We start from the raw sequence: 12,568 nt of genomic DNA, 5'->3' as shown, positions 1-12,568 counted from the left end.
ACTAAAAATGCACATATTCTTAAAAATAAATACACCTGAGAGAGGAACATAAAACACACCGGTTCTATTTCTAACTTCTCCAATGCAATTATACTAAGATAGCAAATGGATTTTTAAATGAACTAAGTGTGGGGAGAATAGCACTACTGGTATAATTTTTATATCCTAATAACAGTAAAAACATAGGGAATACCAGCATTCCAATAACTACACAAGACAGGTCACTTAAATAAAGGCTTCTTTTACAAAACTTTGTCTTATAGTCAGCCATTTGGTTAATCCCCACACATACAACCTTTATTAAACATAACTTCAATTTTAATTTCAGTATTTTTTAAAAATTTTACTTGAGAGAAAGACAGAAAATGCATGCAGGGGGAAGGGCAAAGGGAAAGAGAGAGAGAATCCCAAGCAGACTCCGTGTTAAGCACAGAGCATGACTCGGGGCTCCATCTCACAACCCAGAGATCATGACCTGAGCCGAAGTAAGAGTTGGACGCTTAACTGACTGAGCTACTCAGGTGTCCCTTCATTTCAGTATTTTCAAAAAAAGAAATAAGACACCACACATTAAACTGCTATCAATATTTCAAATCATGACAGAATTAATCATTTTTTAATGGTCAGAACTCTAACTCAAGTCCTTCAAAAACAATACAGTGTCTTAAGGTGGATTCCTTTTTTTTTTTTTTTTTTTTTTTTAAGTAAACTCTACCCTCAACGTATGGCTTAAACTCAACCCTGAGGTCAGGAGTCACATGCTCTACAACTGAGCTAGCCAGGTGATCCAAGGTAGATTCCCTTAAACCCGACTAAAGAAAAAACACTAAATCTCAAGTTTCATAGTCCCGCTGTTGGAAAATCTGCTTCACTTCCATTTTTCTTTACATTTACCCAAAGAATATAAGGATAGGCAAGATAAACAAGTTTTGGAAAGAATATCCATGATGTGTTTTCTTTTCAATTAAATATATATTAATTCAACTGCACCATACTATGTGATACTGGTGATCACCTTTGGGATTTTTTTTTTTTTTAATCAGAATCTAATCTAATCAGAGTTCCATTCTACAGCGGACAAAAATTTGACACCTTTCCTTCAATTAACAGTTTTTTTCTGTCTGAATTCTGGCAAATCTCAGGAAGCCAACACAGAATCTGGCATTAGGGCAATGAATCCGAATGTCCAGTGTTAGAATCAAAACGAAGAGTCTGGAAATAAAGCATTGCACTTCAGACAAGAAATTCATATTATCAGGAATATAAAACAAGGAGACCCTCAAGAAGCTGAACACCAAAAGTTGTTCATGGGTTGCTTCAAAGAACTAAATATTCCAAGATGAAAATTAAAATTTCAAACACACATACACACACAAATACATCCATCTTTTTTTTTTTAAGATTTTATTTATTTATTCGACAGAGATAGAGACAGCGAGAGAGGGAACACAAGCAGGGGGAGTGGGAGAGGAAGAAGCAGGCTCACAGCGGAGGAGCCTGATGTGGGGCTCGATCCCATAATGCCGGGATCACGCCCTGAGCCGAAGGCAGACACTTAACTGCTGTGCCACCCAGGCGCCCCACATCCATCTTTTAAAAATCAGATTGGGGGGGGGGTGCCTAGGTGGCTCATTTGGTTGGGCATCTGCCTTTGACTTAGGTTGTGATTTCGGGGTACTGGGATCCGGCCTGGCGTTGGGCTCCCTGCTCAAGTGGAGAGACTGCTTCTCCCTCTACCTCTTCCTCTCTCTCTGCTCCTGCTCTCTCTTCTCAAATCAATATGTAAAATCTTTTATAAATAAATAAATAAATAAATAAATAAATAAATAAATAAATAAATAAAATCGGATTAGGGGCACCTGGCTGGCTCAGTCAGTACAGCATGCAACTCTTGATCTCAAGGTCGTGAGTTCAAGCCCCATGCTGGGCATGGGGCCTACTTACTTAAAAATAAATAACCAAAAAAAAAAAAAAATCAGAAAATTAAAATGCTAAAGAGGAGATAGAAAAACAAATTTTCAATGAACAAATTTAAGTAAAAGGGAAAAAATTAAATTCAAAGAGCTTCAGTAAAAAAGACAATGTTGCCAATGCTGTCATATATGGAGGAAAAATGAGAATCTTATCAGTATATAGTCCAAGACATACTTATTAGTGGAGCCTTCTTCCCATTCAACAGAAAAGGTAGTAATTATTTTTGGACAACACCAAAAATAAAGAGATCTAATAAATACTAAGTTAAACAACATTTTTTAAAAAACCTGCAGACAAACGCATGAATATACAATTATCTTAGGCCATTGCAGAGCCATTAGTAATTTTTTGTGAACTATAAGAGCACCGTTGAGGTCCTTTAAGAAGCTAAAAAGAGGGGTACCTGGGTGGTTCAGCTGGTTAAGCACTGAACTGATTTCGGCTCAGGTCATGACCTCAGGGTCATGAGACTGAGCCCCATATTGGGCTCTGTGCTTAGTCCACTTGAGATTCTCTCTCTCCCTCTTCCTTTGCCCCTCCCTTCTGCACCTGCGTGCTTTCTAAATGAATAAAATCTTTAAAAAAAGTGATGCTGAAATGAAAGAAAAAAGTAGTGCCTCTTCTTATAAACAAAGAAATAACATACCAAAAAAACAAAATTTGTTCTGATACCAGAAACTTCTCTAAAAAAAGATTTTTAAAATAAAAGCAAAAAGCCTTTACGGGCACCTGGGTGGCTCAGTCAGTTGAGCTTTTGGCTCAGGTCATGATCTTAGGGTCCTGGGATCCGGTCTGCATTGGGCTCCGCACTCAGAGGACTCTGCTTCAATATTCTCTCTCCCTCTGCTTCTCTCCCTGCTCACCCTCTAATAAATAAATCTTTAAATAAATAAATAAATAAATAAATAAATAAATAAATAAACAAACAAACAAACAAACAAACACAGGAAGCCTTTAAAAGGTTTTTAAATAGGGGCACTTGGGTGGCTCAGTCAGTTAAGCATCTGACTAGACTTCAGCTCAGGTCATGATCTCAGGGTTCTGAGAGACTGACCCCCACATTGGGCTCTGCACTGGGTGTGGAGCCTGCTTAAGATTCTCTCTCTCCCTCTCCCTCTGCCCCTCCTCTCTTTCTCGAAAATAAAAAATAAATAAAAGTTTTTAAAATAATAAACATGAGATCCTAGACATACTATGTTAATATGAATAGCAACATTTAGCTCCAAAAAAATAATTTCCAACAAGAATACAATTCCCTTTTTTGAAAAAGGGAAGATTAATATGAAAGAAGTAATTCACCATGTTGAGAAATCTGTTGATTCTGGAAAAAATTTTTTTTTACTTTTATTTTTTGGAAGCTCTACTCCCAACATGAAGTTCAACTCAGGACCCTGAGATCAAGAGTCGGATGCTCTCTGACCGAGCCAGCCAGGTGCCCTCGTTCTGGAAAATTTTGGTTTCAGTCATTCCCCAAATCAGCATGCATACAACAAGGACTCAGGCACTCTAGTGGAATGCCAGAAGGCACAACCCAGTGCTTAACTTTTTAGTGATTAGACTGTTTAAATGATGTACAAATAGGTACAACAGATATGGGGTAAGATGTCATTGTGTAAAAGAACTTTAAATATGTGAGCAAGGTATTTTTTCAAGATGGATAAAACCTATGAATCTTATATGAACATATTTTTTCTTCTGTAAAAGATCGGGCCACACTAAAACAATGTCTCTTTAAACCTGTTCAATCAGCTTATTTAAATTGCTGCCTCAGGCTAACCAGGCTGCTATACAAGGAACAGCTCCCCTCAAAATGCCTCCCACAGTAACCATGTTATAAACTAGAGTTAACTCTAAATACAGAAACAAACTTGCAGAATTCCATTTTCATGTATTTACTTGAGGAAGGACACTCAAATATTGAGTGTATGCTATTTTTTTAAGTAAGCTCTATGCTCAACTTGGTGCTTGAACTCATGACCCCCAAGATCAAGAGTCACATGCTCTACCAACGGAGCCAGCCAGGCATCCGTAGTAACTGATGCACTAGCAGGTAAGAAGGGTTACAAAGGTAAAACCATTAAGATGCATGCACATGTGAAGGTCATGTTTTAATGGGGAAGACACACATGAAAATTTCATACATAGTTAAGTGCAATGAAGAAAACCCAGGGTGAAATGTTAGAGAAGGATGCTTTTTTTTTTTTTTTTTAAGATTTTATTTATTTATTTGACAGAGAGGCAGGGAGAGATAGAACACAAGCAGGGGGAATGGGAGAGGGAGAAACAGGCTTCTCGCTGAGCAGGGAGCCCAATGCAGGGCTCGATCCCAGAACGCTGGGATCATGACCTGAGCCAAAGGCAGACTCTTAACGACTGCAACACCCAGGCGCCTCAAGAAGGATGCTTTTTCTCAGTGAGGGGTGACATTTAGGCTGAGACAGCATGAGTATCCAGGTCACTGTACTCTGAGAAGAGCAATCTAGACAACAGCTACACAGCAAGAACAGTGCATGCAAAGGCCCTAAGACAGAAATGAACTTCGGGAGTGATTTAGGGCAAGTAAGACACAGAAGCAGGGGAGAAAAGGACAGGCTCAGCCCTCAGGGACTTAAGGATCAATCACTGATAAGCGCAAGTTAGCTTTCACTGTAGAACTGTTGCAAGAGAAAAGGGATCACAGAGGGCAGAGGTAGCAGGGAAGGGATTTTAAGGGAAGGTTTACACTGGGGAGAGCACAGAAAACAACTAAGCGACAGTAGGTATCCAGAGGGTAAAGAAAGATCCATGAACCTGTAGCTGATAGGAATAAACTTAGCCAAGAAGAAGAGATCTTGTGTATCCCAAGACTCAAATGTCTAAAGAAATTAATGAGGGAGCCACCATCTGATTTTCTGGGGGGGACAGGTGGAAAAGGAGTGTAATCCAACTGAAAATCAATGTGTATCTGTATCCTGAGTGGGTTACACATGTATCATGGTTACACAGTTATATACATTTGTCAAAATTCACTTAAGATCTATACATATGTCAACGTCATCTCAAAAAAAAAAGTAACAGTAGAGTACAAAAAAGAATTCAAGAAGAAATATACACTCAATCAACTAATACAAATGGAGAAAAACTAATACTATAAAAACACAAATACTATAAAAACACCACAATAGGAATTTAATAGGTTACACCTCACATTTTTAAAAAATTAAAATGTAATAAACTTGAGTATTTCATATAGAGATTAAAGCATAAAATGCCTGCAATCTTTACTGTTAGCCTCTACACAAAAGGGGATATGTTTTATTCTGTAGTCCCCAAGATAAAATGGGTTCTGAGAAAACTTTAAGGTAGCCAAAGACAGGTAACCAAAATAGTTAACAATATGAAGAGACACCAAACAAATAACTGCTTGTGTGAATCCATAAAGGGAGGTCCACTGAAAAGAACCATAGGGATTTATTTGAGGTGATTAGAATAAATAAGAAAGGCAAATAAGCAAGTGTGTACTATATGAGAGGCGGTGAAGGTAAGAAATCTTACATTTAAAAGTAGTGAGAATTCAAATAAATCAACAAACAAAAAGCAAAAACAGACCCATAAATACAGAGAACAAACCGATGGTTGCTGGGGTTGGGGGGGGGAATGGGTGAAGTGGAGTGGGAGATACAGGCTTCTATTTCTGGGATAAATCAGGGGAATAAAAGGTACAGCATAAAGAATATAGGGGAGGAAAAAAAAAGGGTTGTGAGAATTCAGTGTTCACAAAAGACACCATGGACCACACTATATTTTCTGTGTATCATCATTCCACTTAAGAGTCCTAACCTAAACTGAATTGTGAGTAGATTGAAATTATCACTGTGTTGACCATCCTCAGACAACACCAGATAACTCATGAGGGGCTTTTGCTTATGGAAATTCCAACATACTGGGCTGAATACTTTTATCTGAATTTAAATCATGAATTATAAACAGAATATTCAGGTCTTTAGCAGTCTCTTTAAGCTATGATTCAAGGCCTACAATACAGCTCCAATATAGCTCTGGACCTCTATCTCTTATCTGTATCACTCCTCAAAACTACCCCATCCTTCTAACCAAACTGGAAATTTTTTACCAAGTGGACAACTTGCATCTGCCACCTCCTTACTTACTGGGGGGGGCGGGGGGGGTAAGACCCCCCCGCCATATTTACTGTCAAAACAGTAGAGATCAATTTCATGGTCCTGCTGCTCCCTTCTCAACTGTACAGCTTTCCATCCTCTGACTCTCCAGGTTTTAAACTCTATTAGTTACATATAAAAATAATAAAATCAAAAATTATATCACAACTAATATCCATATAATACTTCACCTTTTCCAAGTCTTTTCTCCCATATTAACCTATAACCTCCTTAAAGATAGTGGCTCCATTAGTCATAAAAATCCCTCAAGGATCAATATTTCCTAAAGTCAAATATTTTCATTGCATTAGAATGTTACATAATCTCCTGTTATTAAAATACTCTCAAGTTATAGTCCCAACTTAAAAAGGAATCAAAACAAAAGGGGAAAAAAGGTTCAATTTAAAGATATAAGTGCCAAATGTTTCATGAAACATATATTTTATTTTATAATGGAAAAAACAAACTTTCCCCACAAATTAAACACCTATAGGCAGTTATCTGATAAACCCCCATAGTGTACTTGAAAATCTGTGGTACAGAATTGGTAACCATTAAATTCTACTAAAGCTCTATTTACAGTTATAAAACATGTAACTTCACTTCATTCTTCCCTTTATGTATTTCACTGTACTATGTATCCACGGACATCAAATAGTATACAGACTCATAAAAGGCTAAAAGACAACTCTGGTTTCAAAAATCCAGCTTCTCACAATGCCAGACATACTAGTTTCTGGCTTTTCTATCTTAACAGCATTCTTCCTGTTTTTTGTCTGTGACAACAGAGAATAAAGGTACTTGTACTTTTGAGAACTTTAATCTGTCTACATTCTACCAAAAATGGAAGCTATTTTTAATATACAGTTCATCATTATTGAACTGTAGAAAGACCTTAAGTTTGGGCACTGTAAAACACCCAATATAAATCTGTTAAAGTCATAAGACTCCAAGTGTAGAAGTAAAATCTTGTTTTCTGTTGACCTGAATACTTCCAAACTCATCTATATCTTACGCCAATCCAAATTACTCATGCCATTTTGGAATATTAAAACATATAATAATTATACATTTAATTTTTTTTAAGATTTTTTATTTATTTATTTGACAGAGATAGACAGCCAGCGAGAGAGGGAACACAAGCAGGGGGAGTGGGAGAGGAAGAAGCAGGCTCCCAGCGGAGGAGCCCGATGCGGGACTCGATCCCGGAAGGCGGGGATCACGCCCTGAGCCGAAGGCAGATGCCTAATGACTGCGCTACCCAGGCGCCCCTATACATTTAATTTTAAAACAAGTCATTCTGATCTCTATGTTGATTGGTACAACTAGAAGATTATATTCCAAAACAAAATCAAGAAAAGGGCATACTTTGGCTAGTGACAATGATAAAACCACTCATTTGCCTAATCATTCCTAAATCTTAATTGAGAATATAGCGAACCAGTACTATATAAATGTTTTCTGCTAAAGGTAGGCTTCTAGCAAAAATGGGCTTGCTCTGTTGCCATTTGACACTAGTCTATTCAGCCACCTGGAACACTTCCTGTCGATATGTGTGAAGTATCACGTGTGGCCATGACTGACTCAACAGTCAGTTTCCAAACTAACTGACAAACTAACACTAAAAGAAACCGACAAGAATTGCTTTTTTATATCGCACTTGTTCAAAAGTCTAAACCTAAGGAAATAAAAATAAGTAAAATCAAAGAAGTAATGGAACAGAAAGGCAAATAATTTTTCTAAAAACCAAAAGGATTCACATGCACCATAAGCAATCTGCCTGCGTTTGAAGATGTTTAGAAAAATAAATAAATCTCCACTTAAACCAAGAGGAAGATGAGAGGCTCTACTCTGTCAGTTAACTGAAGTCTGTCACCTTTCTGAAGAGCGGACAGAATAACAACCTCAAATTTAACTTATGAAAATTGTGACTTAGCACACAAGGTTCTTTACTGGCTGTTTAACTAAACAACTATGGCAACCCCACAAATAAATCAAATTCTGCTATGGGATACCATCCTTACTTCTCTGTTGCCTCTTTTACAAAAAAGTCAAGTATTTCCAACATCCTAACCAACTGTTATGTTACTCCATGTAACGAACTACATCTCACAGTATCCATCTACCTAGGCAATAAGTTCTGAGACTTTGTTACAGAGAAGAGCGTCAAAGAAAGCTTACATCCTCTCCCCAACAAACACCACACACAGCCAAGAAATAGAACACGTGAAAGAAGAAAACATGGATAACATTAATAATCCATGTATATATTCCATAAATATATAAGCCATTCTGCTTATCTGTCAAATGAAGTGACCACAGCAGGTGGCTGCAACTTTGCTACTCCATTTATTTAGAATTACAAGCTACAATTTATTCTTTTCCAAAAGCTCTAGGATTATTTGTGAGGAGCACTTTAGCCTTCTAAAGGGATACTAAATTATTTCATATACACTGACCACAATACTGAAAAATAATGGAAAATCCACAAAGAGCTGTCAAATTCAAGTTCATTTATCATCTCATTTCATTAGATGCAAGGAAAAAAAACCTATTTCACACATTTCAATTAAAGTATAAAACAACTAAGAATCTCAATTACAGATAACAATTACTTAAACTAGTCAAGTGATTGTATTTAAAGCATTCACAAACTCTAAGTGGTAAAGGACAACTAAAGCTATGAGTTTCAAACAATTTTTTAACTACTTAACATCTCAATTCTAGAGGCAGGCATTAACTTTTTAAAGTCACCTAGTTATATACAAATGTTCTCAACAGACATAGGATTTGGGAACACATATTAAATAGAGTAAGATGCGCTACCACCCATTACCCAAAAGATTTTTCTATCAAGTCTTAAAATGTTACATTCTAACATCTTATTTCCAGCACTGCTGAAGTTACATGTATCCATCAGGAAGCCAAAGTCATCCCAACAACCTGTCTTAACACTTATTTGGCCAGTTACAGAACAATCATATTTCGGGTGTGCTTCAAAGTATGAAAACTCCACGAATCAACTATCCCTAAAACATTATATACGTTTAGGAAGTTTTTCTAGGCATTCAGTCCTAAATTAGGCACAAGTGCCCCATGATTAATCAGAAAAACACAAAAATTGTATACAAAAAAAGCTGATGCTCCAAATACATTCAATTCCAAGGAGGTCTGAGAAAAAAATCTGCCCCCCCCCCCATGCAAGAGGAAATTCTCTATTCCTCTTAGTGCCTGCTCAAAAGTCCAAGTATGAATTGCTCTCCACCAGGGTTAACTGCCCCTGCATTTGGGGAAAACTTCATTTCCCAGGACGAGAGTGGTCGGCCTCATTAACAGTCACAGTTTCATTTCATGCCCCACAAATGACCTGCCTAAAGTCAGAGTAAAGCCTTGGAGTGTTGGGGGTTTTGTATTTTGAAATATTAACACGTGGGGAAGGGGACTCACAGAAGGGATCATAATTAAGGAGCTCTTTTACGTGGGGGCAGAAGGTAAGGGACCAAGAAGTGAATGGGTAACAGAGAGGATCCTGGACTTCCAGGATCCCCCAACTCAAATTCCAACTTGGTGGGTGGTAACCAGAAAGTCCCCCACCACCACCAGGAGCCTTTCTTCACCCTCCTTGACCCAAGTCCTAGGCCAGTGCCTTCGCCGGGCGCCCTGGGTCTCAACTCCAGCCCCGGGACTGAAATGCAGAGAGCGGAGACATTTAGGCCTCGCCTCCCACGGCCTTCCTCCCCCAGCCGGGGCGGGAGGGGACCCAGGAAGCCGCGCTCGGTTCCCGGGGAGGGGGGGGTGGTGGAGGGCCTAGGCCGCGCCTCCCAGCCGGATGGCCCTAGGCCTCGGCCCGCCCGAGGCGGGGCCGGGGGGTCGGGGCGGCAGACTGGGCGCCGGCTCACCCACCTGGGTTGCCAGTCATTCCAGCTCCGCGGGTACTTGGTGCCGCCGCCGCCGCCGCCGCTGCTCAGCCGAGACCCCGGGGCTCTGCGGCTCATTACCTTCCCCGACACGACATGGCCAAGCGCCGCCGCCCAAAGAAGCGCGAGTCGCCGCCCGAACCGACCGCCGCCAACACTCCGCTCCCGCCCGGGGCTGAGGAGGAAGCCGAAGAGAAGAAGGAGGAGGAGGAGGAGGAGGCGGCGGAGGGCGGGGGAGGCAGACGGCCGTTCCGGGTTCCGCCTGAGCCCGCAGCGCAGGACGAGGAGGCGGGAGTGGCGCCGCGAGGGGGAGGCGGAGGAAGGGGAGGCGACGTCTCTTCCAGGGCCGAGCGCGGCCCGCGACGCCGGGACCCAGGAGGAAGAGGACGGCGAGGAGGCGGTGGCGGCGGCTCCTCACGCTCACACAGCCACGGCTTCCCCGCCTCCCGGCTCCGCCCGCCGCGCCGCCGCTGCCGCACGGCATGCTGGGAGCGAGGGGCGGTGCCGGCGCCCGCCCGGCCTGGAGAGAGGGGCGGGGCCGGCTACGGAGGCGGGGCCGGCTACGGGGGGCGGAGCCGGCTGCGGGGGGCGGGGCCGGGCGGGCGCAGCGAGTGGATCGCGCTCCCGCGCCCCGGGCTCGCCTTCACTCCCAGCGGACCACGCCAAGGTCCCCGCCCCGCCGCGGGGGATCATGGGAGAGGGGATCTCCGACTCCACCCCAAGTGCACACCCTCCCACACACTCTCCAGAAAGCGCCAGACCCCCCGAGGGCTGGGCAGTCAGGTGTAAACAGGCATCCAATCAAGGACCTGGGAGTGCCCTTTGCGCGCGCGCGCACAGCCACGCGCGCGCACACGCAGGCGTCCCCTTACAGTTCACGTGTGCCCATTTCCCCCACCCTATACGGTAAAAAGTAAAAATAAAAAATAGAGAGGGTGGATAGCCACCTACCCAGCCCTCACCTGAAATGTGCCCATGGAGTCCTTACACCTTGACCATCTCTTCACACTGTAAAAAAAAATTAACTAAATAGAGGGAGAAAAGGTAATTCCCTGTGCCCCGCAATCCCTGTCCCCTGCAATGTGAAATGTGCTTATAAATCCTCTCACCTTGACACTTGCCCACCACCACCACCACAGAATCAGGCTGGTAAGGGCGGGGTTGCACACCTGAGCACTCCTCCCCCACACACCCCCACAGTGTCCCGGAAAGATTTCACTAGAGCATCTGATACATAATGTGAGTACAGATGCATAGAGGAAAGCTGAGGAAGATGTACATTGAACAGGGGAGCTACCTCTGGGCAGCATAGTCAAAAGAGTTTTCACATCAACACAGAGGGTCTTAACCTATTTTACGTTGCAAGAATACAGTCCATATATCACTTGTGTAATTAAAAATTGTTACCTTAAGTACTTGAAGATCATAAGACTGATATATCCACACGCATACCCCTTCAACCTTGGGCTTCTTGCTTATGCCCACCAATTCCTCACTCAGGTAAGATCCTGCCAGTTCTAAAAGATGGAAAGTTAAGATTTTCAAAAGAACTTTTCTCCCCTCACCTCGCTTTCTCCCATTCAGGGGAAAAAGAAACCTCTGAACTGGGGCTGATACTTGACTCAATACAGAAATCCCCACTAGGTCAGACCCAAGTATAGTCACCTACATGTGTTAAAAATAATAATAATAATAAGACCTGCATTAAGAGGCACCTGTGTGGCTCAGTCGGTTTAGCATCTGCCTTCCCCCGCAGATCATGATATCGGGGTCCTGGGATTCAGCCCTGTGTCTGGTGTCTGGCTCCCTGCTCAGCGGGGAGTCTGCTTCTCCCTCTCCCTCTGCCCGCTCCCCCCTCCTGCTCTCTCTCTCTGTCTCTGTGTCTCAGTCTCTCAAATAAATAAATAAAATCCTTAAAAAAAAAAAAAAAGGATGACTCTTGATTTTGGCTCAGGTCACGATCTCAGGGTGGTGACATCGTGCCCCATCTTGGGCTCCAGGCTCAGTGTGGAATCTCCTTGTGCTGCTTTCTCTCTTTCGTCCTTTGCCCCTCCCCCAATCTCACGCGTACAGGCTCTGCTCGAGCTCTCTCTCAAATAAATAAATAAATTCTTAAAAAAAGAAGATCTACATTAAGAGGGATTTATCTCACGTACACACTCCATCCTAAAATTTGCCCTAGGTACCCCCACACTTCCCTACCTCTCTTGCTGAGGAGAGGATGTGAGGAAGGGTCCTACCAGTTCGTAGTAAGAGGTATCCTTTCTCCCCTGTTTATCATTTCCTCTTTCCTATTCTCCTATGAAGAGAAAAAGTCCCTCTTGAATAGAATCCCAAGATTAGGGTCCCCTCACTCAGTCCTCTCTGGGAGACTATTATTCCTGCCACAAGATATTTGGGTTCTATTTGTTTTTAATTAATGTTTAATTGCATAAGCAACAATAAATATGTTGTTCTCCCATAAATTTTAAATGTACAGCCTAATCCTGATTTATTCGTTCATTCAACATTCAGCCAAAT

General features: G+C 41.9%; 1 protein-coding gene across 3 annotated transcripts in view; it reads right to left on the bottom strand.

Moving 5' to 3' along the window:
* Positions 1 to 10,518, bottom strand: part of SMG1 (SMG1 nonsense mediated mRNA decay associated PI3K related kinase) — a 98,565-nt gene extending 88,047 nt beyond the window's left edge. For all 3 annotated transcript variants that reach the window (XM_045776091.2, XM_045776088.2, XM_045776089.2), the window contains exon 1: positions 10,035 to 10,518. Coding sequence is in view for 2 of the 3 variants with exons in the window: in XM_045776088.2 (XP_045632044.2) it covers positions 10,035 to 10,126 (92 nt within the window). In the remaining variant the exon portion in view is untranslated. The remainder of the gene's footprint in view (positions 1 to 10,034) is intronic.
* Positions 10,519 to 12,568: the final 2,050 nt, after the last annotated feature.

Source organism: Ursus americanus, chromosome 2 (genome assembly GCF_024610735.1).
Source record: "Ursus americanus isolate L20-20 chromosome 2, mUrsAme1.1.p, whole genome shotgun sequence".
In the NCBI taxonomy this organism is placed as follows: domain Eukaryota; kingdom Metazoa; phylum Chordata; class Mammalia; order Carnivora; family Ursidae; genus Ursus; species Ursus americanus.
The sequence above is the reverse complement of the archived record's forward strand: the minus strand, read 5'-3'. Positions and strand labels throughout refer to the sequence as shown.